At 40.5% G+C, this 27838-nt stretch overlaps 1 protein-coding gene and 1 non-coding gene across 4 annotated transcripts in view; one reads left to right on the top strand and one right to left on the bottom strand.

Moving 5' to 3' along the window:
- Positions 1-27838, top strand: part of LOC123644474 (serine/threonine-protein kinase Sgk3) — a 123156-nt gene that overhangs the window by 49454 nt on the left and 45864 nt on the right. For all 3 annotated transcript variants that reach the window (XM_045560564.1, XM_045560565.1, XM_045560563.1), the window contains exons 2-3: positions 18318-18534; positions 24198-24281. In XM_045560564.1, the coding sequence (XP_045416520.1) occupies positions 18457-18534; positions 24198-24281 (162 nt within the window). In that variant the 5' untranslated portion in view covers positions 18318-18456. The remainder of the gene's footprint in view (positions 1-18317; positions 18535-24197; positions 24282-27838) is intronic.
- On the bottom strand, positions 22755-22861 carry LOC123645295. The gene has a single exon (XR_006737488.1). It is a non-coding gene; the product is annotated as a U6 spliceosomal RNA (small nuclear RNA).

Below are 27838 nucleotides of genomic sequence, written 5' to 3'. Positions count from 1 at the left end.
GTTATTGGTGAAGTTTTCTTGATTGGGTAGGATAGAGTCAGGAAGTGGAACCCTGAGTGCCAGCCCAAGGATATAAGACTGGGTCCCAGAGAGGTATGTTGCAATGTTAACTGACTTCAAAGCATTGTGGAGTGAAATTATTTTGAAATATTGTGTTCCTTGCCTACTCTTCTCCAGCTCACTCTCTTCTGGATATTTGTTCAGATGATAACCTGGCTATTTAAAGTTACATGCAACCCCACTCTTGCTATAATATATATTGCTCTGTTTATTTACTTTATTCATTATGTGTTGTCTGCCACTAGAGGGTAAGTTCCATGTAGGTAGGAGCACTTGCCAGTTGAGTTCACTGCTGTATCCTGAGTGCCTAGAAATAAAGCCTGACACACAGAAGGTTTCAAATTCGTGGGTCTCATGCAGGCATTTCCAGCAAGGCTAGTAATTACTTCGCTGTCATTTTGCTGTGTTCTCCCTTCCCCACCATTTCTAGTTATTTCTCCTGGTTACCCAGGAATAAAACCTTGAGGAATTGTTATTAATAATTCCTCTCACTAACTTGCACCCCACATGCAAATAGCTAACAACTTACTTCACCTGTCCATATTTTGCAAACCTGCCACTCTTGTTGCCAAGCCCCTGTTTCTTCATTCCCCTCCATTTGATTTATCTTCTACACCTACAGCCTTGCAGTTCCTTTTTCAAATGCCTTCACATCCTCATCTACAGAATGAAATCTGGAGTGAGAAGCCTGGCAATCAAAATTCCCTACAGTGTGATCTCAAATACACGTTTACAGCCTTTATTTCCTGTGGATAAAAAGAATGATTTCCAACTTAAGCTTATAAGCATGAAAGTAAGATAAAGGTTTAATGGCAATGCCCTATAAAATTCCAAGGTGAATGTCGCTTCATGACAGTTTCTGTTTTTATTGATGAGTTGGTCTTTTCCTTCAGTGTGGGTATGCATTAAGACAAACAGGACTAATGGCTATTCCCTGTTTTTATTATACTAAGGACTTCTACTGTCCTTTCTGTTTTGAGTGACCATCCTTCAAACCTTCCTCATATTCTGTACCAACCCAAATACCTAGATAAGTTCAGTTGCAAGTGGTTTTTCCTTCCTGTGAATGCTGGTGACTCTCTTAGAGAATTGATCACAGTCTACCTTCATTTGTGATTCTTTGAGCATTTGTCTTTTTTGCTACTTGTGCTTCTGGAGGACAAGAAGCATGCATCCTCAAATTCCATTTAATTTTAAAGGAAAAATAAGACCCACACCCTGCTTTTTAAATAAAAGTGAATTTAAAGTTCTATCTAATTGGTCTTTCAATCATTAAATATTGAACTTCAACAATTATTCTTACAGTATGGACAAATAAGGAAGATGACAGGGAAAAATTCATTACGAAATAAAAAGATACAAATGAAGACATTGAGGTCTGGTTTCATGGAATGGAGTGGGTGTAGGGAAAGCAGGATACCCAACACCCATGTATAATAGATGGACAGAGAGATGTTTAAAAAAATACATGATAAACTCACTCAGAAAACCATCAGGACAAAAAATTTATGGAACTATATCTTCAGCTTTGGATTTTCTTGTGGAGTATTATTCCTAAACTATATTTTGTTTTTGTGTCTCCAGGTGTGCATAATCCTGTTTCTCTGCTTTGTTTTCTGAGCTGGATAGGACTGAACTTTCTTTTCCTCTCTCTGGTCTACAGAAAATAATTTACCCTTTTTCCTTTCTTTATTTAATCTAAAAAATGTCCCTACCTTTTTCTTAATGTATTTTCTCCTGGATATATGGAGATAAATGCCAGAAACTTTTAGTTCTTCGGAGAAAGGTGGTAGATATGATATACTTCAGTTTGGGTACTGTTGAAATTTATAGTTTTATTAAGTTTGATATCAGCTTTTGGTTTAACACATTTTGCTTGATTTTACACCACACAATATCCTTGCACACATTCCAGTTGAATCAATATTTTTATTTCACTTGTGACTTTTAGATTAAAACTTGACTCAAGAATTTGTGTAGATGTTTCTGCCACTTAATTTTATCTTTTCTTCTCCCATGGCCTCCCGTAACTCCACAGGGGTTTACCCATTCTAGGACATGCATTAACCTAACTTATTTTCTTTGCTCTTGATTTTGAGTACTTATAGGTATAGGTCTAAATTGACTTTACCATTGCTGGGATGAAGCAGCAGTGTCTATTGATAGGAAAAAATTAGTAGGGAAATATATATATATGAAGGTCCCAATTTTTGAAATGTTAAAACATTAAGGTAAAATTCTTCGTGTTGTCTTTACTAATAACATAGCCAATGTAAAGTCAGGGTTTGAAATGAAGTAGTGTAATTTAAATAAGTATTATAATTTAAATATGTAATTGGCTGTAATTTAGGTGCTTTGGGAAATTTTTTCTAATGTGCTAGCCAATAAATTTTTACTGTCAAAAGAATTTTGAAAACAAATACTTGCTTTGGAGTGAAGTTTTCTTTAGCATATTCTATAAGCATCTGTATTTATCCTAAGTTCTTATTTTTATTTTTTTTTTATTTTTGAGACAGAGTCTTGCTCTGTTGCCTGGGCTAGAGTGAGTGCCGTGGCATCAGCCTAGCTCACAGCAACCTCAAATTCCTGGGCTCAAGCAATCCTACTGCCTCAGCCTCCCAAGCTGGGACTACAGGCACGCGCCACCATGCCCGGCTAATTTTTTCTATATATATTTTTAGTTGGCCAGATAATTTCTTTCTATTTTTAGTAGAGATGGGGTCTTGCTCTTGGTCAGGCTCGTCTCGAACTCCTGACCTCGAGCAATCCACCCACCTCAGCCTCCCAGAGTGCTAGGATTACAGGTGTGAGCCACCGCGCCCTGCCCTGAGTTCTTATTTTTAAAAAGCCTTAGTGAAGAGTGTTATCAGATAGAATCATTCATATAAATAATAAAAGTTTGGGGCACAGACTAATGATATATCCTCAGCATATAATAAGCACTATATAAATATCATTAAATAAGAAGGTCTGTATTTTTATGGAGAATTTTATTAAGATAGCATATTAGTATGTATACTACTGGGAGTAATCCAGTAAAGAGGGAGAAACTGATGATTCAGGAGACTGATGAAAGAATGAGGCAGCACTGGTCACTTTGAAGATCTCGCTAGCACACTTCAGCAAGTTGGAATTTCCAAGTGTGTCTCTCCACCTGTTGAATTAATGAATGAAATGTCTTATTAGAGCCTACTAAGTACATGGCAGTGAATAAGTCAAAGTTCCTACACCCTAGTTGAGGAGGCTTTCAGTAAACAAGCAAAATGCAATCCTAGATGAAATCCGTAAGTGCTAAAATGGAAATAAACAGAATGATGATGGATGATTACTTTGGAAAGGGGGAGCGCTTTATTTGGGGTGGTCATGAAATTTGTCAGAAGAATTTGAACACAGACCTCAGTGTGAAGAACTGAGGACAGCGTCACAGACAGAGGGGCCACCTGTACAAGAGGCTGAGAGACAGAAGATCGGCGAGGATGTGTGTGTGTGTGAACTAGGTAGGAAGCAGGTGGTTCTAACAGGAGTCTAGTGAATAGAGGGGCAAGAGGCTCTGGTGGGTGCAGCTGGAGAGGTGGGCAGAGGTTAGGCCATGTGGGCGAATGTAGGTTGTCAGCAATAATTCACAGTTTGGATTTTATTCTAAGGGCAGTGGGAAGCCATGGAAAGAGTTTAAGCAGGGAGCGAAATTATCAAATTTACAGTGATTTTAAAAAATTGCTATGGCTACTGGGGACGAATGGATTGCAGGGGGTTTAGAATGGAAGCAGAGAACAGGTTGGAGGTTCTCCCAAGAGACTCTGTGAGACATGAAAGTGACTGTTGTCTTTGTGGGGTTTGGTTTGGTTTTGTTTTGTTGTGTCTCCTCAGTCTGAATTCTTCTCCCAGCCTTAGTCAGAACCAGCCTGACCCTAGGCCCCATCACTCTGCCAGTGAACACAGCCCTCAAGGAATCCGCCTTGCGAGTGTTCTGTGTTCACATCTGCCTGCAAGATATGCTGGGAGTGTGCCTCCAAATGGGAAGGCTTGGGGGTGGGAATAGGGCAGGCGTTCTGGTGGTTGGGAACCCAAGACAGTGACCTTGGGAGGCCTAGAAGTCTAGGACAGAGCTTTGTTGCCATTGCTTCCATCCCTCTCTGTTCATTGTGGACCAAGTGGAGGGACATGGGGTCTTCTGGGGATAAAGTTAGGGCCTTTCTCCTTATCCTGGCAGTTTTGATTTTAGTATGGAAAACAACGGGCTGTCAGTGGTTACATCCACCTCCTCACTCAGTCCCTTACTCTGAATGTCTGTAATAAAATGAAGCCAGTTTCAGGTCATCAGCAGGCTTATATGACTTTTGTTGAGGTTCTTGGACACTCCTTTTTTTTTTTTTTTTTTTTTGAGATAGAGTCTCATTCTATTGTCTGGGCTAGAGTGCTGTGGCATCAGCCTAGCTCACAGCAACCTCAAACTCCTGAGCTCAAGCAATCCTTCTGCCTCAGCCTCCTGAGTAGCTGGGACTACAAGCATGCACCACCATGCCCGGCTAATTTTTTTATGTATTTTTGTCTTTCTATTTTTTTTAGTAGAAACGGGGTCTCGCTCTTGCTCAGGCTGGTCTCGAACTCCTGAGCTCAAACGATCCGTCCGCCTCAGCCTCCCAGAGTGCTAGGATTACAGGCATGAGCCACCATGCCCAGCCTCCTCTCAAGTTTTTGAGTGCACACTGTTCTTCTGTACTGCATTAGTCCCAACATTGATTATTTTGCATATACTGTATTTTATTTTTAATTCCTATATCACTTTTCTTTATCAAGAATCAGGATGAATAAAAGGTACTTCAAATAAGATGTAATAAACCTAGGAAAAACTGGGACAGCTTTGTGACTACAGAATGAGGGAAAAATCAAAGAGGGGGGTGGAGTGGAAATTAGAGGAAGGATATTAGTAAAGAAGAAAAACAGGAAAAGTTGTAACTGATTCATCCTGTGATATGTGTGAGGGGAGAGTAGAAGGTTACTATGTATCTTTCATTGGCAGAGTCTGTTAGATTTTTTAATCTTTTCTGCAGTGAATTTAATTTACAGTTGTGACAAAGATGTGCTTTGTTTCTGTGGAAACATTTCAGAGGGGTTTGGAGTTAGTATCCTGAGAGGGGAAATAAACAGATACAGATTATATGCTATTACAGTAGACTTTCAGTAAAGTAACCGATTAGTTTGGGGTTAGAATTTCCTGGGAAGGTGTTTTTAAAGTAATTTAAAATGAAACTCACTCACATGGTCTGTTCCCTTCTCAGGAATGGTCCTTGGCCCCATCTGCATCCCCACCCCCAATTCCTTTTCTTATTTCCTGGGTCAGTCCTGAGTTCCCATCCAGTCCTTGTGCCATGCCCAGAGTATGTGCATGGTTTTTTTTTTTTCTTTCTTTTTAGAGACCAGTTCTCTCTCTGGCACCCAGGCTGGAGTGCAGTGGTGCAATCATAACTTACTGCAGCCTCAAACTCTGGACTCAAGTGATGCTCCTGCCTCAGCCTCCTGAGTAGCTAGGACTACAGGTATGTGCCACCACACACAGCTAACTTTATTTTTTGTAGAGACAGGATCTCACGAAGTTGCCCAGGCTGGTCTTAAACTCTGGGCCTCGAGTGATCCTCCCACCTTGGTACCCCAAAGTGCTGGGATTACAGGCATGAGCCACCTGCCTTTTTTTTTTTTTTTAAGACTTTTTTTTACAGCAATTTTAGGTTCACAGCCAAATTAAGGGAAAGTACAGAGATTTTCCATATATCCCTGTCCCCATACATGCACAGTCTCCCCATTGTCAACATCCCCCACCAGAGTGGCACATTTGTTACACTGGATGAATCTACATTAACATATCATCATCACTAAAGTCCATAGTTTACATTAGGGTTCTCTCTTGGTGTTATACATTCTATGGGTTTGGACAAAGGTATAATGACATGTATCCACCATTACAATACCATACAGCTGTGGTCCCCAGCCCCCGGGGCCAAGGACCAGTACCGGTCCTTACAGCAGGGGATGAGCTGGCAGGCGATCGATTGAAGCTTTTCTGTATTTACAGTTGCTTCCCATTGCTCACATCACTGCCTGAGCTCTGCCTCCTGTCAGATCAGCAGTGGCGTTAGATTCTCATAGGAGCACGAACCCTGCTGTAAACTGTGCATGTGAGGGATCTAGGTTGCACACTCTTCGTGAGAATCTAAAGCCTGATGATCTGAGGCTAAGGCAGTGATGCTAGTGCCGGGAAGCGGCTGCAAATACAGATTATCATTAGCAGAGAGATCTGACTGCACAGAGACCATAATAAATCACTTGCTTGCAGACTCATGTCAAAACTCTATCAATGAGTGACAAGTGACAATTAAGCTGCCTCTGGTGGCAGGCTTTATAGTGGCAAGTGAGTTGATATACTTCAATTGTACAGCTGCATCTGGTGGCAGGCTTTAAGTCAGAATCTGACACTTATTTTAGTCCATGCGTGGCCTGCCCATTATTTTATTTACCACTTCCATCCCTGCCTTTTTTCTACACTATGCACTTGTCTCAGTCACAGTTTTGGTAAGCCCACAAGCTAACCCAACCAAAAATGAGTAAAACACAAATGTTGCTGAAGAGCTTTGTTGAAAAGGGGGAAAGGACCCAATGATAAGACAGCAAAAGACTCCTAAGACTTCCAACAAAATAAAAGCTTCATTTAAAAGAAAATACCAAGAGTCCTACTTAAATTACGGGTTCATTGCAACAGATGATTCACATTGTCCAAGCCCACTGTGTATAATATGTGGCAACCGGCTATGCAACAAAGCCGTGAAACCTTCAAAACTACTTTGCCCATGGAGACCAAGCACCCTGCATTAAAAGACAAGCCTTTGGAGATTTTTCAAAAGAAAAAAAAATATGAACACAAAGAGCAGAAGCAATTATTGAAGGCCACCACTTCATCAAATGTGTCTGCAGTGACAGCATCATTAGTGGCTAGCTGCATTGCTAAAGCTAAGAAGTCCTTTACTGCTGGTGAGGAGTTGATCCTGCCTGCTGCTAAGGACATTTGCTGTGAACTTTTAGGAGAGGCTGCAGTTTAAAAGGTGGCATGTGTGCCTCTTTCGGCTAGCACCATAAGTAGACGCATTGATGAAATAGCAGAGGATATTGAGACACAATTGTTAGAGAGGATTAATGGGTCACTGTGATACGAGATCCAGGTTGGTGAATCTACCGATGTTGACAACAGGGCAACAATGTTTGTTTTTGTGCAATGTATTTTTTAGGAGGATGTGCATGAAGATATGTGCACTTTTGTTGCCAACCAACATCACAGCTGCAGAACTCAAGTCTTGAATGATTATGTAATCAGGAAAACTAAATTGGTCATTTTCTGTCGATATATGCACAGACAGAGCTGCTGCCATGACTGGACAGCTTTCTGGTTTCACTACTCGGGTCAAGGAGGTCGCTTCTGAATATGAGTCTACACACTGTGTCATCCATAGAGAAATGCTGGCTAGCCAAAAAATGTCACCTGAACTAAACAACGTTTTGCATGATGTGATTAAAATTATCAAACACAATAAAGTGCATGCCCTTAACTCATATCTGTTCACACAGCTGTGAGGAGATGGATGCAGAGTATACATGTCTTCTCTTAGACACAGAAGTGAGACAGCTTTCTAACAGCAGATCACTAGCCAGAGCTTTTGAGTTACAAGAGCTGCTCCAGAGATTTCTTTTAGAAAAACAGTCACCACTGGCAGCACATTTCAGTGACACAGAGTGGGTCACAAAACTTGCTTACTTGTGTGACATATTCAACCTGCTCAACAAACTCAATCTGTCGCTTCAGGGGAGAACGGCAGCTGTGTTCAAGGTGGCAGATAAAGTGGCTACATTCAAAACCAAACTAGAATTATGGGGGTGACGAGTGAACATTGGGATTTTTGACATGTTTCAGACATTAGCAGAGATTTTGAAAGAGACTGAGCCAGAGTCTTCTTTCTCCCAGTTGGTGCATATCACCTATCTCAGCTTTCAAAAGAGTCTGACCACTACTTCCTAAACACAAAAGATCCCCGTACTGGAAAGGAATGGATCCTCGACCTATTTGTGAATAAGTCAGGTGAAGCGACTTTGTTGGTGCTAGAAGATCAACTGCTTGAGATCACAAATGATGGTGGCCTTAAAAGTATGTTTGAGACAACTTCAAATCTCCATATGTTCTGGATTAAAGTCAGGGTGGAATATCCTGAGATTCCACAAAAGCACTGTAAAGCCTGCTTCCATTTCCATTTCCTATCTTTGTGAAGCAGGGTTTTCTGCAGTGACAGCAGCCCAGATTAGACTAGACATAAGCAATACCCTTCAGGTGTCACTGTCTCCCATCACCCCCAGGTGGGACCACCTAGTTGCAGATAAACAAGCTCAGGGCTCCCACTGATTCTGCATTATGGTGAGTCATATAATTATTTCATTATATATGACAGTGTAACAATAATAATAGAAATAAAGTGCACAATAAATGTAATGTGCTTGAATCATCCTGAAACCATCCCCCCCAATCCCCATATGTGGAAAGATTGTCTTCCATGAAACTGGTCCCTAGTGCCAAAAAGGTTGGGGACTGCTGTGACATACAGAGTACTTTCATTGCCTTAAAAATCCTCTGCGTATTCATCCCTTCACCTTGCCTCACTCCTCCCCACTGCCCAACTCCTAGCAGCCTCTGATCTCTTTACTCTGTCCATAGTTTTGCCTTTTCCATAATGTCATATAGTAGAAATCATACAGTATGCAGCCATTTTTAGATTGGCCTCTTTCATATGGTAACATCCACTTAAGGTTTCTGTATGTCTTTCTATGGCTTGATAGCTCATTTCTTTTTGGTGCAGAAAAATATTTTATTGTCTGGATGTGCTATAGTTTATTAACCTATTCACCTACAGAAAGGCATCTTGGTTGCTTCCAAGTTTTGGCGGTTATGAATAAAGTTTCTATACACATCCCTGTGCAGGTTTTTGTGTAGACATAAGTTTTTAACTCCTTTGGGTTAAACACTAAGGAGCATGATTGCTGGATTGTATGGTAAGAATATGTTTAGTTTCGTAAGAAACCAAAAACTGCCTTCCAGAGTAGCTGTACCATTTTGCATTCCCACCAGCAGTGAATGAGAGTTCCTGCTGTTCTTTGTCCCCCTGTGTAGCTCTTCCAGACCTAATTCCCTCCTTTTGGGACAGGCTTGTTCTTATTTTCTTTAGGCCTTAGTGTGAATCCCTGACCCTCTCTCCCTGCTATATTAGTTAAGAGTGGATACTGATACTTATGAATGTATCTACCTTCCTAGCTGGGTAGGGTCCCCCAGTCAATATTAAATAGTCTTTATGATGTGTAAAGGAAATGAGTTTTAGAAACTGTGCTTATTTTTTAGGGGTAAAAGAATCTTTGACCCTTTCATAAAAAAATATTTTTTGGCTCCTCTGAAACAAAGATGGGCAAGATCTAGGACAGTAATTAGCATATAATGGACAAAAAGATGGACACAATGATGGGGGAAAAATGCTTTAGGAAAAAAAAAGCTTTGATGTCCATCTATTTTTAGGCAGTTTTTGGATCAACAAAATTCTAACATAAGAATTTGGGGCAGTTTTCTATCATGGTGTTTCACCCGTACTGTTACTTTTTACAGCCCTCAAAGAAAAAAATTTTAAGTCTATGAATTTTTTTTAAAAGATAAACTTTTTCTCCTTTCCTAAAAACCATATCCTTGATAGCATCGTTTCTTATTTCCTCTTGCTTTCATAATTTATTGGTTGTCCTTGTGATGGAGCAACCTCCAGAGCCTGCTCTGTACCAAGCTCTGGTTTAGATGTTTACGTGTGGTGTTTTAAGAATGGGAAGGCAGGGGCCACTCCTGACATAGTGTTGTCCAGGCTTTGACCCCTCCTGGTGGCAGAATCAGATGTCTGCTTTTCCTGTGTGTGGCTTTCTTTCTCTAACTTTATTGCCTAGTGGATACTTAGTGCTCTCTTTCTCTTTAATTCTGTATTTCCAAAGATGATTTAGAAGAGGACACATGCAACATAACATAAGAAATCGAGGGACAAGTTGTGTGAGCTGGGCTCAGGTCAGAGTACTGTCACCCACAGCTGTGTGGCCATGTGGAAGTATTCTTCATCGCTTAGGTTTCTTCTTCAACTGTAAAATAGAGATAACATTACCTCAGGGGTAGCTATGAAGATTCATTGATGTGTTAGATGTGAGCACTTAAAACAGTCCTGGCATTAGTACTCAATACACGTTAGTTTCTCAGCCTCAGCACTATTGACATTTGGGGCCAGATAATGTTTTGTTGTAGGGGCAGTCCTGCGCATTGTAGATGCTTAGTATCACCTCTGACGCCGCAAGTTCTGATGACCAAAACTGTCTGAGACATTGCCAGATATCCTTTAGGGGGCAAAATCACTCCCAGATGAGAATCATCATGGTATTTACTAGGTGTTATATTACCCTTGCAAATTTACTGTCTCTCCTAAGGTTTGGCTGGCCTCTGAAAGTTCTACTGTCATCACAGCCATTTCTTTCTGTCTTGCCTGAGTTGGTTAATGAGCTGGATAGTAAGCTTAGTGCTTCTATTCTTGGTTAGCATCTAATGAACTTAGTCTCATTGGAGCCATGTGACCTACCCCCAGCAAGCCAACTGCCCCTGAGAACCAATCTGCAGGGTTATCTTCTGGCTCTCCAGGAGAGTGAAGGCAGATCCTTTTTCTTTCCCCCGCTGGAAAAGCCCTACATACCTATGAACCTTCCTAAGAGATCCAATTTTTTTTTTTTTTTTGAGACAGTCTTGCTCTGTTGCCCTGGGTTAAGTGAAGTGGCGTCATCATAAGTCACTGCAGCCTGAAACTCCTGGGCTCAAGTGATCCTCCTGTCTCAGCCTCCTGAGTAGCTGGTACTACAGACACGCATCACCATGCCTGGCTAATTTTTTTATTTTTTTGTAGAGATGGAGTCTTGCTCTTGCTCAGGCCAGTTTCAAACTCCTGAGTTCAAATGATCCTTCCACCTTAGCCTCCCAGAGTGTTAGGATTACAGGTGTGAACCACCTTTCTATAACTATCTTGAATCCTTAAAGCAACCATATGAAGTCAGTGTTGCTAACTCCATTTTCTAGATTAGGAAACTAGGGCTCAGATCATTTAAATTTGTCCAAGGACTCGTGGTAGAGAATTGTAGCATTTCATCCCATAGGAGTTGTAGTCACAAGAGAGAGGATTGCCTGACAGGAGCTATGACTTTAGCGAGGAACGTAGCAACTCCCAATCCATAGCCTTCCAGAAAGGAACAGGATGAGGAAATACATGTCCCAATCCCTTTCTTCCCACCCCATAGCCTGCCAGTGCCTCTTTCTTGCTGAAATCATCCAACAGCTAGAGGACAAAAGGAGCCTGTCCTGGGGTGCAGAGCAGGGTGGAGATGGATCTAGAAAGGCAAATAGAGAATATCCAGCACAGTCCTCTCGTTTGTGTTCCTTAGTATTTTCTCTTATCCTTTGGGTATAAAACTCCTGTTCCTAACACAGGGGAAACACAAGGTTCTATCAGTCATTGCATGTAGGTCATTCATGCACCCCCTAGAACCAATACCAGTGTCTTAGTCCTTTTAGGCTGCTACAGCAAAATACCATAAACTAGGTGGCTTATAGGCAACAGAAATTTATTTCTCACAGTTCTGGAGGCTGGGAAGTCCAAGATCAAGGTGCTGGCAGAGTCAGTGTCTGGTGAGGGTCCATTTCCTGGTTCAGAAGTAGTGCTTTCTAGCTGTGTCTTCACCTGGGGGAAGAAACAAGGCACCTCTCTGGGGCCTCTTTTATAAAGACACTAATCCTATTCATGAGGGCATCACCTTATGACCTATCCACTTCCCAAAGGCCCACCTACCAACACCATTACATTGGTGACTAGGTTTCAACATGAATTTTGGAGGGATAAAGCATTCAGACCATAGCAACCAGTGGTTTTCATATAAGGTAACAGAAGAAAATTAAAATAAAACTGCTATAATTTCTGCATCTGTAGTTAGTTTTATGCCCCAAGTTGATAATCATACCTTTTTTCTTCTGGTACTTAGTTTTTCTTTCGTTTACCCTCTGCCAGTACCTTGGCTGGCCGAAGTTGTTCGCTGGTAGGATGACCCAAACCTTTGTTCCCATAGGGTCCAAGTTCTTAGTAGTGCCATCTTTATTGGATTGACATAGTTTCTCATTCACCAGTACCATTGGACATGCCGTAGTGAATTTCCTTCATTCCAGACATAATCTTCCTTCTTCCATTGTATGGAGGCATCCTGGTTCAATTTCCTAGAAATCCAGATCAATCATCTCACTAGGATAGTTACTGCTTTCTTACTATTGGTCCATTGATGAGCCAAAAATGATGAGGGGGTAGTCTTAGTTTCCAGTTTAATAGAACTAGACTGTTCCTTGGTGGAAGCATTCCTTTACCAAACTCAAGGTTGCAGTGGGAAGCAAAAATTCCTTAAGGGATTATTAGAAGTAATTGTGGCTATATGAGAGAGAGCACCATATGTCAGCTGCTGGTATGGGATGTATACTATATCTTAGAGTCCAGCTCCAAGTGTCACAGGGTGTTGTCTCCTAGCAGGTGCCATAGCTGAACCTTCTGTAGCCATTCCACTGCTCTCTGTCAAGCATCTGCTTCTAGGTGAAAGGATGCAAGGTAAGACTAGTGATTTCTGTGGTAATGAGCCTGTTGCCATACTTCTTTGCCCTGAATGCGTTCCTTGATCTGATGTGATTTTGTATAGGATTCTGTGACAATGAACAAGATATACTGTAACCAAGAATGGTTGTTCTGGCAGAAGCATTTCAGGCAGGGAAGGCAAATCTGGCTTTTGTGAGGATGATTCTTCCCTCTGGTGGCTGTCTGATCCATCCCCTGTAGGATGGTGCCATAAGGGAGCTTGGTTTTGGTCTTTGGTGTTGAAGCTGGGCACTTGGCACTGGCAGTAGTTGGATTGGTCTTGGTGAGAGGGAGGCCATATTGTTGAGCCTCTATATAACCTCCAACCCTACTGCTTTGGCCACTTTGTCATGGGTCCATGAACAAGCAATGAGGTGATTGGGAAGGAGGACTACTGACATCCCTAATACAGATTATCTTGACCACCTGAGTATTGAGAGCTTCTCTGTAGTGGGCGTATTTGGGACACAAATGTGTTCACATTGTGTGCCATGGTGAAAGGTTGACATACATACTTCTGCAAACTTCCCTTTTTTGAAAAAAATGAATTTTCCAATCTTGTTCTTTCCAAGTCCCTGACCAGCAAGCCATCCATTAGCCGTTGCCCATCGTCATTATTACTGTGTCCCTTTGGCGTCTCTCCTTACATGAAGGTGAGCAACCACATATGCTGCTCAGAATTCTGCTCACTGTTCCTTCACTAGTCTCTTTTGGGCCCATCCCTCAGTGGGGCTGCCTTCTCTCACTTTCGGCCAGTGCCAGCACACTGTATATGTCCATCGATAAACAAGCATGACTGTTTCCTCCTCTGCTAACTGACCTTAGGATCCTTCCCATAAGCCTTGAGTGTGGGTTTAGAGAGAGGGAGGAGCAAGTACCTGGCGAGTCTGTGCTACCAATCCCTGCAATTTCTTGTGCCATCCAGATGTGCTAAGGCCTAGTCTTGCTTTTTTTTTTAGAGATGGGGTCTCACTATGTCACCCAGGCTGGAGTGCAGTGGCTATGCACAGGCATGATCCCACAACTGATCAGCACAAGAGTTTTGACCTGCTCTGTTTCTGACCTGGGTCTATTCACATATTCACCCGTTCTTAGGCAACATGGTGGTCCCCCACTGCCAGGAGGTCACCATGTTGACATTGGACTTAGTGCAGACACCTGATTGCCATAGTGCACGATAGCCCAGAACTCCTGGGCTCAAGTAATCCTCCCGCATTAGCCTCGTGAGTAGCTGAGACTACTACAGGTGTGTGCCACTGCACCCAGCCCAATCTTGCTTTTGCTGTACCAAGTAGAATGTTGCTGTACATGTGCAGTTATGTGATTCAATGAATGAGATAATATTCTGTTCATGTTGGGCCTTGTTACATAGTCTCTTGATTTTCCATACTAATCTCTATATGGGCCAAGTAGCAAGCCAGGAACCAAATAGACAGTAGTTGCTGGCAAACCCTAAGGAGTCTACAACTCTTATTCTTTTCTTGGTGCTTCTCAAAGGCTCCTTAACCCATTCCTGTCTGCCATGTCATTTCCAGTACTGCTAGGTGTGCTGAGGCATAGGCTCAAGAGTTAGGGCTGCTTTCATTGCCGTAGAACCTTCTCTTGGAACAAGCTTCAATAAAAACTGGCAGCCTTATGGGTTACCCAGTAAATGGGTCAGAACAGCATATCCAAATACGAAGCTCACCAGTTCTTTTGCCTCCTCAGTGGAAGTGGGTACAAGGTGTAGTAATTTCTCTCACTTGAGATGGGATATCCTGTCTCAGACCAGTAGAACCCTAGAAAACATCAATGTGGCAGATCCCTGAACTTCAGTGGGTTTTTTCTCCCATCCTCTGGTTTGCTTGTGTATCTCACACAGTTGTCCAGGGTGCTTGCTACGTTTTGTTCATCAAGTCCATTTAAGGTAATGCCATCAATGTGATGGACCAGTGGGGTGATCTGTGGGCTATCAAGGTCCTTCCAAGGCTATATTATGACGATGTAGACATAGACCTCAAGTAAGACAATGAGGATGTACTGTTGCTTCTGCCACTTCATGGCAAATTGCTTCTCATTGTTCTTACTGACAGTGATAGAAAAGAAAGCATTTGCCAGGTCAATAGTCATATACCAGATACCAGGTTATGCTAATTTCTACCAGCAAAAATCATCACATTTAGAATCGTACCTATAACTGGCATCACCATCTGATTAAATTTGTGGTAATCCATAGTCATGTTCTAAGATCTTTCTAGTGTTGGTCCAGGCAAATGGGCAAGTTAAATGGAGATATAATAGAATTTAACATCCCTGCATCCTTTAAATTTTTGATAATTGTACAGATTTCTGAGCTTCTCCCATGGATATGATATAGTTTTGGGTTACTTCTTAGAGGGGGAAGGGGAGACTGTTCCAGGGCTTCTTCATGGCCTTTTCTCCCATCATAGTTTTGATGACATAGGACAGGGAACCAATGTGCTCATTTGGCCAGTTATTATGTATATCTATTTCCACTAAAATTCGAGGACTAGGGAAATAAGCACAGGATGACCCTATGGTCCCATTGAACTCACTGTGAGACACTAGGGCGGACTTCATCTCTTACCTTTGGAAGTCTCACTCCAACTGGGGGACCACATTTTGGGTCTCCAGGGATTAGTGTCAGTTCAGAGCTTGTATCCAGTAACCCTTAGGAGGATTATGTATTTCCCTTTCTACAATGGACAGTTACCCTTGGGAATTGCTTCAGGTCCCTCTTGGAAAGGGCTTGGAGAAAGATCAACAGTATGTACCGTGGCTGCTTAAAGTAATCTTACATTTAGTCCTCTTTGGTTTGAGTATACTCCTGTATGTGCTCCCCAGACTCTTGCTGGTAAAAATTGTTGAGATTCTGCAAATGTTTTGGTATAAAGGCAGTCTTCTCCCAGAGTAGGCTTTGAGCTTCTTTCTGGGCTCTTTTGGGTTATGAGGTAATGAAGGGTGGTGGGAGTAGGTGGTGAAGAGAATTGGCACCCACTTGTGAAACAACTTGAAAGGGTTTTATTGGTGGTGCGGGCATTGGGAGGCTGTGTCTCCTTAATAGGGTGTAGGTAGCTGCTTTCAGGAGGGAAGTTCAGCTGAATTTGGGGTTCAGTGTTCTTAGTCTCATCTGTGTCTACCCATGTGCCTGCATCTGTGATTCAGCATCATTCTCCTTTTCAGCCAGTGCCCTATGTTAGCACACAAGACTTTGCAGGGTTGCATGTTTAGTTGGGTCTGCAACCCTTACCATCAAACCTTGGGCTTGATCCTTAGTCCTATCAGCTCGGCAACTATAAGAGATAAAACACTCTTTAAAACAGCTGTAGATTTTCCACCCATCTATTTGGAAATTCACAGCTTACAGTTTGTCATTTGCTTTGTGCACATTCTCAAGGACAGCCAGAAGCAGCCCCAGTCCCTGTTACAATCTCTGAAGTCGTGTTTTCATCAGCCACTTGGACTTCACACACCCTGCCCTCCAGCTGCATTCCATCCTGAGACACCATGCACAGGAGGTAGTTTGAGTGACCATGATGTCACTGTGTGCCATCCCCTACCTCTATAGGAAGGTTGTCAGGGCACTTAGCAAATATGCATCCCATTTTTGAGGCTGTGTTTTCTGGGGTCATTCTTGGTGCCCATTAACTGCATCAGTCATATGGTATATGGCACACTCAAAAGTGATTGAAGGGAGTCAAACAAAGGGAATGTTTACTAAGATGTTGTGGGCAGGGTTATGGGAACCAGCAAGGCATGATGAAGCACCCTCTTTACTAACAAAGTCAGGAAGCTTCACCTGTAGCTGTGAGAGAAGGGTTGCCTGGTAGGAACTGTGGCCTTAGGCAGAGAAACCACTTGTGTCAGAAAGGGACCAGGGGGAATAAATACCTTAGCATCTTGCTCCTCCTACCCTCTAATCTGCTAGTGCCTGGCATTGCCTGAACCCAGCCAGAAGCCAAGGATAAGGAGGTGGGGAGCAGTCCATAGAGGTCAGCCTTCTCATGTGGCAGGTGGGAAAGAGTGAATCTGGCAGCATAAATGGAGATTATCTAGCACAGTTGCCAAATTGGAACCTCTAGCCCAGGTTTGAGTGAGCACCTCGAGTGTAGGCTTCTATACCTAACTGCCTACTGTGCGTGTACCCTTAGATGTCCCCTGGGCACCTTGTATAAACAACTTGTCCTGCCTACCAGCTCTTTCCTCTTCTTTATTCCTGATGCCACTTAATGTGATATCTTACTGTTTCTTCCAAAGGGAAGGGAAGTACCAGTGGGCTTTACCACCCTCTAAGTCCCACTGTCTCAAGGGAGAGGCGTGGAAAATGGAGCTCATAACCTTTACACTCTGTGTGACAGTGGAGAAGGATGGGCTGATGTGGGTTCTGAGGCTCCTGGACAGGGCCAGTTGGCCTTAGAAGGGCCATGGGTTCTGCCTGCTCTCATGCCTAAGCTGTGACAGGAGGTCAGGGCCCTGGTCAGATGCTGCCCTGGTCTAACTGGGGCCAAAGCAGCTACTGTTGTGGCCCTTTAAGGTGCTGTAACTTTTACAGATAAATGCTTCACTCTGCATTTAGGAGTGAGCCAGTTACATTTCTATATTTTGTAACCACAAATTCAGCTACATATAAATCCTTCTTGAATGAATTTCCAGCAGCAAATTCAACAAGATAAGTTTTGAATCATTTCAAAGGAAGCACCATCTAGTCAGTTAAAACTCACTGTACCTGAATAAGGTTATAAGCTGACATTTACAGTGGTCAGATTTGTTAGAGTGATTTCCTGGAACAAATCATCAAGGAAAATTACCCAGGCAAACTGACCCTTTGAAAAGTATTACTTGGTGTCAGCAGAGAGTATGGGCTGCTGTGTGTAGCAAAGGTGACATCAGTGTGACATCTCATACCCCTTGTTCATGGGTGGAATGATATTAACATACTGCATTTCTTCTGTATGAAGATAATGTCTGTGACCAGGGGTTCCTTGCATAAGAATCATCCACAGGTGTTAAAACGCACATAGTACAGTGGTTAAGAGTCAGTACTATGGAGCCACACCGCTTGGGTTCATATCCTGGAGGCATAAATTATTTAACCTCTTTGTGTCTCAGTTGCTTCATTTGTAAAACAGGGGTCAGTAGTTACCTACTGTGTGAGATTGTAATCTGAATTGTTCGGCAAACTCCACAAGTCTGAAAACCACATCCAACTAGAGCTTTTTAGGTGAGTGTTAGCCCTAGGTCCACGTGAACTGTGGTGTATAAGCTCACAGAATTTACTAGTAGTAAGGAAGGTAGATGGGATGTAAATGTTTTGATTGTGGTTTAGTGATAGGAACATAACAAACTAAGTCTCTAATGTGGATTGAGACTTACGAACAAAAGTAAATTTCTGCTGGAATAAACATAAAATGGGTCCTAGGCACAGGAACGACAAAGCATAGTATTTTAAAAAATTGTTTTGCTAATCAATTCTTTTTTTTTTTTTTCCTGTTGGTTAAGGTTGCATGATGGAATTTGAACATTACTTCAAGAGGTTTTATGTTTCGGATTAGTTAATTGGGTTTATCCCCTGCTGACTATTTCTTCGGACTCATTTTTTGGTGTCCTTTTGAGGCATTAAATTCAACGAGAGTATACCATGGACTACAAGGAAAGCTGCCCAAGTGTAAGCATTCCCAGCTCTGATGAACACAGAGAGAAAAAGAAGAGGTTTACTGTAAGTATGTAACATAAAGCATGTGGGAAAAATGAATATAGAGACTATTTCGATTTCTGCTTTTCTTTCCTAACCTAGAACACCCATTCCCCCATCACCACATATCCAGATTTTACTTCTTCCAAATGATATTTCCCCCACAAAGTCTTCCCTGGGCCCTGTAATAGAATAAATTTTCCTTTTTTAGTTCAGATTTTTGCCTTTTTATCTATCTTCTTGGAGAATTTCATGAAACCATTTGATTAATCCTCTAACCAGAAAATATACATGTGCATACATATGGATTTACACACACACTAAAATTTTGCATGCACTGTCAGGGGTTAATGGACGCTTGAAGTCATTGATCCCATGTCAAGAACATTCTCCTGAAATTATTATAGTGTCTTCCTTATGCCATCATTTTCTGCCTCAGTTAAAAAAATCTTTAATCCAGTATTTTATCTTTTTTTCACCTTAAAAGCAAACCCCATTTCAAGTTTTATTTGTTAATCATCATAGGGCTTTATAAAGAGTAAACACATGAATATTTGCTTAATCAGTGTATCAGTGACTGTTATTGGAAAATAGTTACTTTTCTAATTAATGTAGTGAAATATACAATATTGTATTTAGTTCCAATAATCCAGTTAATATATACAGAGATCTGCTCTCTTTACCCTGAAAAAATGTCATTTATCTTGTCTGTAGCTGATTTGGTCTTCCGTGTATGTTCCCTGACCCCCTTAACTGACGAATATGAAGAAATTCATTTAACCCAATTCTGTTTAACACTTAGTTTGAGCTAACAATTTAAACAGTTATTTTAGGTTAAAATGCCCAAGCTATCTAAATTTTGCTCTCTTTCTCTTATTTGAACACACATTCCTCCTCCTCCAGGTTGGCATCATGGTTTATAGTAGGAGGGGTGTCCCTTTCACAGTGTTTGTTGAGTCAGTGATGACCTCATGGCAGCCTGGTGAAGGCTCTTACATTCTTGTCATCTCTCTAGATCTTTGCCGTTCTAGCTGTGGAATGGCTGGTCTGGCAGATATCTGACTGTGGTTGACTTGATCCAGCCCTAGGCATTTCGCTGGCATTGTGAACTAACTGACCTCTTCTTTGTTGGTTGGCCAGGGTCTTGTGGTGGCTCAATGCTGGCTCAGCCCCCTGAGGCTCTGACATGCCCTAAGCTGCTCCTGGCTCCGTAGTCCACCCCTAGCCTCCAATAAGGGGGTCACCTGGCCCCTGCCAGTTGAGCCCTATGACAAGTGACTTTCAACTCAGAGTCCATGTCATATGGGAGTTGAGGAAAGCTGAGGAGTTAAATTGCACCCTTTGGCTTCCTAACTAGGTGGGGCTGGGTGCCCTCAGGCTTTCTCTCCAGGCCCCAGACAAGGAGCCAGGAAACAGCCTCTCTGTCCCGTGTTTCCTGTCTTAACAAACACACCTGCCATACTCTGCACCAAAGACCAGAGCAGAGAAATTGCAACGTGTGTCTGGCCATTTTCCTCTCCTCAGCCTCTATATTGCAGGGATATCTTAAACTGCATTTGTTACACATTCATACAAGCAAGTTTTTAGCACCATCACAATGAAAGTAAACAAGGGTTAATATACCTTGGATGAAATAGTAGAATGTGTGAAAGTTGTCCTTCCTTCCCTCTCCTTATTTTTACTTTTGGGCCATTCTCTCCTTTAGGGACATCACCTCCTGTTAAGTTTGATGGAAGTTCACACATAGTAAATGTCAGCAGCTGGTTATGTCAGGTGTCTTTTGACTTTTCAGGGTAGAGGTATTTCCATGCCTTCTGTGAGAGAGTCGGGAAGAACCTATGGCATCACTCTTACCCAGCTGTTCCCTAGCTGTGCCCTGACTTCTCAGAGGCCCTATCCAGATCACCTTTTTCATCTCCTTCCTTCAGATTCTCAAATGTTGCCTTATTAGAGAAGCTTTTTCTGACCACCCTATATAAAATAGTACCTTCACACTCTACCCTACTCCTTTCACTCTCTGTCCTGCTTGCCCTATTTAATTTTTAAATAGCAGTTATCACCACCTGACATTTTGTGTTTATTTATGTGTGCTCTCCCTGACTAGAATGCAAGGTCTTTTGACAGAAAGACTTCCCTCACTATTGTTTTACCAGTCCTTAGTAGAAGTTCAGATAAATATTTGTTGAATTGCTGTTGAATGAAAAGCAGCACTAGTTCACATGTTATTTGCTGGTCCATACAATGCAGTCCTCAGTCCTTAAGAAACTTGGTTCTAGTCCGCGCAGATGGACCCCACCCCACCCAACACAGACTCTGTCCAGCCTCAACAGGCCCAGATGCCTATGTTATACTTAGGAACAAAAATAGACATTGTGGAAAAAAAAATAGACATTGTGTCACTGAGTATTCGATAATGTTTTTATACTTTAGTTCTCATGTGTCTTTTATATAGCTCTGTACTGGAAAACTTCAATCAGAGAAATGCATTGCATTCTAGGATGTCTTGACTTACTCCACTTGACAAATTTGTCAGTGAGTTTCTGTGTTATGCCAGGCACTGTTCTAGGCACTGGGGATGTAGTGGATAGCAAGAGTGACATGTCCTCACTCTCAAGGAACTTGCATTTTAGCAGGGCAGGACAGACAATAAGGAAATACTCATATAAATATGTATAAGATCATTTCATATTGTAATAAGTATTACACTGCTTCCTGTGAAATCGTGTTTCTGTTGTTTTTTTTTTTTTTTTTTGGCAAATGGAAGTATTTTTAAGAATTTAATTAGTTTTTGTTTTTGCTTATTGGTTTTTTATTAGAACTTATTTAATAAGCACTTGTTTATGAAACATAGCTTCACAAAGCTTTATCTTATTTCCTGTAAATATATATTCTGCAGAGCTGCTCCAACCTGGAACCTAGACTTGCTTGTAGTCTTGGCTGCACTTGGGTAGCCAGGGGAGGCCATCTGACCTTTCTAAGGCCCACTCTTCTCACCAGGAAGTCAGCACAAAGAATTAGAGAAACTCAGTCATATGAGTCTAAGTGTTTTATCTTATAGCAGTTCTGTTTCCTGAGTGCTGTGTGAGATAACTCTGCTGTCTAGTCTTCGTCAGTTTCAGTGGCACCTTGGCAAACTCCTTTGCCCTCCACTTCTGCGCTTTCTCCATGTGGGGTGTGTATTATCTTACAACTAATTCTAAAATTTTTCACCTGACAGCTTCCTCTAAGACAACTTGGTGCCTTCCTGGGTAAGACCCAAAGGGCCAGATTACCCATCTCATGTAGGGTACCCAAGCACTCTTTTCCTCTGCATCTGAATGATGCATTCCTTGCCCAGGTGACTGATACCAATGTCTTTGCCTCACCTTCCAGGTGAGACCTTATCCTCTCTCTCACAGAAGGATAACTTTACATTCTAGGGCTTTTCAGTGAAACTGTGGGTCAGCCTGTTAATATGACCTTCTCCCTAAGAGACAAGGTCTCTCTGTCACCCAGGCTTGAGTGCAGTGGCATCTTCATCGTTCACTGTAGCCTTGAACTCCTGAACTCAGGTGATCCTCCCACTTTAGCCTCCCAAGTAGCTAGGACTCCAGGCACACACCACCATGCCTGGCTAATTGTTAAAATTGTTTGTAGAGACAGCGTCTGACTCTGTTGCCTAGGCTAGTCTCAAACTCCTGGCCTCAAGCAATCCTCCTGTCTTGGCCTCCCAAACTGCTAGAATTACAGGTGTGAGCCACTGTACCCACCCAATGTGATCCTATTTTAAACAGTACTACAAAATTCATGTAATAAAATTACATACAATATCAGAGAGCTACTTTCCTCACAATATGATCTAACTATGAACTTGTGAGTGCAGGTTACCTATCTTTCATGGGAAGGGATAGTGTGTACACTTTAGTATGCCAGTCTTCTGAAATAAATCTTTTTTTTTTTTTTTGAGACAGAATCTCACTCTGTTGCCCGGGGCTAGAGTGCCGTGATGTCAGCCTAGCTCACAGCAACCTCAAACTCCTGGGCTTAAGCAGTCCTACTGCCTCAGCCTCCCAAGTAGCTGGGATTACAGGCATGCGCCACCATGCCCGGCTAATTTTTTCTATATATATTTTCAGTTGTTCAGCTAATTTGTTTCTATTTTTAGTAGAGACAGGGGTCTCACTCTTGCTCAGGCTGGTCTTGAACTCCTGACCTCGAGGGATCCACCCGCCTCGGCCTCCCAGAGTGCTAGGATTACAGGCGTGAAAAATATGGAACGCTTCACGAATTTGCGTGTCATCCTTGTGCAGGGGCCATGCTAATCTACTCTGTATCATTCCAATTTTAGTTTATATGCTGCCGAAGTGAGCACCTGAAATAAATCTTGTTTCTTCTTTTAAGTTGTCTAACAGACTGTGGACAGTTGTATCATGAACCCCAAAGCAACTCATATCTCTTTCACCTAGTCATCACTGTAAGGTAGTAAGATTGGTAACCCAAGCCATACATCAGCCAGCCTTTCCTCATGTACCTGGATTCTTGTTATTTTCCCTTTAGAAATGGTATAAGACCTGTGGGGTTCCAAACTGTTTTCTTAACATTGGTATGTTGAATTATATTCTGAGAGTACCTCTGTGAAGAATTATGAGGGTTAATTCTGAATTATAAATGTTGTTGATTTGATAATGGTTCTTGTGTATAAAGGGTTAGGTTTAGATTTTACTCTGTTTTATGTTTTTTATTAAGTGTGAGCTTGAGTAATTACATAACTTTTTGTGCTATCATTTCATCATGGATAGTAGGGTTGTAATATTTGTTCTGCTTCATAGGTTATTTATGATTATATGATATTATATATATGAAGATACTAAACACATGTAAGATAGAATTAAGAAATCTGAGGATAAGTTTTTAATTTGAAAAATAGTGTTTAATAGATGACCTGGAAGGAAGAGAACTAATAATTGAGTGTTTACTATGTGCTAGGCATCACTTTTAAAAATACTTTTTAATTTCAAGGTAGTAACTATGTTTGAGGAAGAAGAGAGGAAATTGACATCAATTGAATCTATAATATTTTATTCTTGGGAAAAAAACTGAAGCAAGAATGGCAAAATGTTAGAATTCAGTAGATATAAGAAATGAGCACATGGGTGTTCACTGTGTTACTCTTTGAAAATTACAGGCACATTTCGTAACTTTTTTTTTTGTTTTTGGAGACAAGGTCTTATTCTGTTGCTGAGGCTGGAGTGCTGTGGCGTCATCATAGCTCACTGCAAAGTCAAACTCCTGAGCTCAAGAGATCCTCTTGCCTCAGCCTCCTGAGTAACTGAGACTACAGATATGCACCACCACGTCCAGCTATAATTTTTAAAAAATTTATTTTGTAGAGACAGGATCTTACTATTGCCGAAGCTGGTCTCAAACTCCTGGCCTCAAGTGATCCTCCTGCCTTGGTCTACCAAAGTGCTAGGATTACAGGCATGAGTCACCGTGCCCAGCAACATTTTAAAAATAGAATATCACCTTTTGCCAAGATACAATAAGTGTTTTAGTTGATATGCTTGTGTATCTTAGAGAATCATGTATAGACATTAATGTTAATATCAGTTTCGTGAATATGAAAATAGGTTTCACATATTTAAATAGCTAGTGGGGTTTTTTTGCAATTAAATTTTGTTTAATTATGTTATTTTTTATTTTCACAGGTTTATAAAGTTCTGGTCTCAGTGGGTAGGAGTGAATGGTTTGTCTTCAGGAGATATGCAGAGTTTGATAAACTTTATAACACTGTAAGTAATAGTCATTTTACAAGATTTCTATTTAAAAAAAAAACACCTGAGAAAACCTCAAAATACAAGAGATTTATTTGATTAAATTAACACTCATAGATATCAGACAAGCAGAAAAGGGTAAGAGATTTTTCAAAAGTATCCTAATTTTGGAATGCTTACAAAAAGGATGGACATATACCGTTGAGCAGTTCCAAATAAACCATTGAAAATGTGAGAAATAGATGAACAGCTTAAAATACATATTAATGTCATAGAATATTAGAAATAAATTCTTTCTACCTACCTCTAATAATCATTAATCATCATGGTATTTCTGGTTAAATTGCCCAACCTGTAAGGTTTATGTTTGAAAGTCTGTCATGAGCCTACCCTCCTTCCGTAGTTTCACTCTTAGTTAGAGGTAAGTCCTAGGTTCCACATTTTAAGTATCTCAACACAAGTGAAGTGAGTATTAACTTTCAGAAGCTCTGACAGTTACCTGGAAGTGAGAGACCATTAGCTATTTATTTAAATAATTAAAACCTGTTTTTATATATTCATAGCACAGATATTAACTATTAATAGTATTCATAATGTAGTGTTTGCAGTGCACATAGTACAAACTTTCTATAGTAGGCCACAAGAGCACCTCCTGTAGAATGTTGTTGTGATATATCAGGCCAGATCTCACACAGGTGCCAGTGTTTGTGGAGAGTACTGCCTTGAAGGTTATGCATGGAAGCCAAAGAATGCCTCCTGAGTTAGTTGTTACAAAACCCCAGCTTATTAAGACAGCTCTGGGTTCTAAGCTTTGCTTCAGTTAAGGAAAAAAAATATGCCTCAAATCCCAAATTTAAATTCCTCCTGCTCTCATATAATCATAGGGCTCTCCCAGTGTCATTGTTTAAAGAATGATAGATTTTACACCTATTCGGTTGACTGCAAAAAAAAAAAATGGTAGATTACTAAGCATCCTCTGGAAAAACTCTTGTATATTTAAGAGGGTAAAATTTTCATTTCTTTACCATGTCTCTTGATTTTAAAAATAGGATAAATATATGTAAGTCTGTGGGTGATCATTTGTAAGAGTTTTTTTTAAATATGAAAGTTAGGCATGTATCAATTAAGAGACAAATTAGTTCTAAACGGGTCAGAATCAATCAAACAATGTCTAGCTACACAACTTGCTGTGTTTTGCTAAATCATGAAAGTTAGACTTCTCATTCATCTTTATCTAGCATTTTACTGTCTGTGTTCATTCTAAATAATATTGAAATGACTTGCTAGTTGAAATTGAACTTTTAAAGATAATATAATTTTTTAAATGATTTTTTTTCTATGTAAAGTTAATATACTAGAAAATCTGGATAATATAGGAAAGTAAAATTGGGTTAAACTTAAAAATCAGTTATAATATTGCTACTCAGAAATAACTATTAACATTTTATTATTTCCTTCTGTTCTTTAGTTTTTCTTTAATGCATATGCGACTGAGCTTACTATATACACGTTGAGTATCCCTTATCCAAAATGCTTGGGACCAGAAGTGATTTGGATTTTGGAATATTTGCATTTTACTTGCTGGTTGAGCATCCCAAATTCAAAATTTTGAAATCTGAAATGCTCCAGTAAGCAATTTCTTTTGAGAACTCAAAAAGTTTCAGATTTTGGAGCATTTCAGATTTCAGATTTTTGGATTTGGGATGCTCAATCTGTATAGTTTTAAATATTTCTTAAAGGATATTGAGATAGTCTTTTTTGACTGTAATTGAAGTTACAATTTTTTTTTTTTTTTTTGAGACAGCATCTTGCTCGGTAGCTCAGGCTAGAGTGCAGTGGCATGATCATAGCTCACTGCAATCTCAAACTCCTGGGCTCCAGCGATCCTCCTGCCTCAGCCTCCCAAGTAGCTGGGGCTACAGGTGCGTGCCATGATACCTGGCTAATTTTTTTTTCTATTTTTAGTAGAGACAGGGTCTTGCTCTTGATCAGGCTGGTTTCAAACTCCTGACCTTAAGAGATCTTCCCGCCTTGGCCTCCCAAAGTGCTAGGATTACACGTGTAAGCCACTGCACCCTGCTGAAGTTACACTTTTGAAACAAACAAAGTGATACTTTGTACATGGGAATACTTTCCATAATTTTTCAGTGGTTTTAAAAAAACAGTTTATATTGGAGGCTGAGTGAGGGTTGAACTGTTAGTTCTGTTGGAACCTCTTGGATACCTGTTATCTACATGTTCAGCATTTTTTTGAGGATTGTACAAATCTGACTATACCCATTGGGATACCTAGGTTATGCTCAGGGAAAAATAACATTACAATAGTTCACATGCACACAGTTTATATGAATTTCTTAGGTAAGATCAAATTTTGTTTAAAGAATTACTAATTGAAATTTGAGACTTCTTTCTGTATTTTGCTTAAAATGTTTTATAGGCTAGACTGACCATCTAAACATGTTATCTTTAGTGGAACTGTTTATAAGAGTAAAGAGTGTAGGGAGTGTCATCTAAAAACTCGGCATGTGGAGATCCCCCATTGCTCTTATATTTCTCTTCCTTTTTTTTTTTTCATCTTTTTCTTACTTCATTATTTTCTGTGTCTACCTCTGTCTTTTTATATAACTCCTAATTCTGCCTCCTGTGGTGAGAGGCAAAGAAATAAAAGAGCGAAATGTTATCAGTTGTGTTCTTCGAAACTACAGAAACCAGGTTAAATGTGGCCTGGATTTCCCTAAGTTTGAAATCACAAATTCTTTCACTATTCGTTTTTTTACAAAAAGTAAAATTTCCAGTCTATAAGCATTTTAACTGTCAGCTTAAATGTGTCTTTTATGACTATAGTTTCTATTTTTAAACTTTTTATTATAGAAATTGTCAAACACATACAGAAGTAGACAGACCTAGTACAAATACAGAAAATAATATACTGCTACTGTACCATCCACCTTCAATAATTACAGATACGTGGCCATTCTTGTTTCATCTCTATTGCTAGCCAGCCCACCATAATTTTAACACAGATCTCAGGCATCCTGTCATTTCATCTGTAAATATTTTAGTATAAATCCCTAAAAGATAAAGATTCTTAAAAAAAAAAATACACACACATACACACGCACACACACACAATACACAAAATCATTACCACATCTAAAAATAAATGAACAGTAATGCCTTAATATCAAATATCCAGTTAGTGTTTATGAGGCTGGTCTTTTAAGCACTAAATTTCCCTCTCTCTCTTTTTTCTTTACTGTACAAATTTTTTATGAAAAAAAACCCAAGGTCTTTTTTTTTTTTTTAAACAGATTTTTCAGTCTGGATTTTGCTGATAGAATGCCCATAGTGTAGAGTGATTAATACATTCTTCTATTCCTTGTATATTTCCTGTCAATTGGTAGTTAGAACTGTAGTTTTTATATGTGCATGTGGATTTTTTACATCAAGCTTATATAATAATATAACCGATTTTTATAACTTTACTGTTTAAAATTTAATTTCTTCAGGGCTAAGTTTACCTTCTCTGAGAACAAGCAAATCTGATGGAAATGTATTTAGAATATTAATAAGAA

Source organism: Lemur catta, chromosome 9 (genome assembly GCF_020740605.2).
Source record: "Lemur catta isolate mLemCat1 chromosome 9, mLemCat1.pri, whole genome shotgun sequence".
In the NCBI taxonomy this organism is placed as follows: domain Eukaryota; kingdom Metazoa; phylum Chordata; class Mammalia; order Primates; family Lemuridae; genus Lemur; species Lemur catta.
The sequence above is the reverse complement of the archived record's forward strand: the minus strand, read 5'-3'. Positions and strand labels throughout refer to the sequence as shown.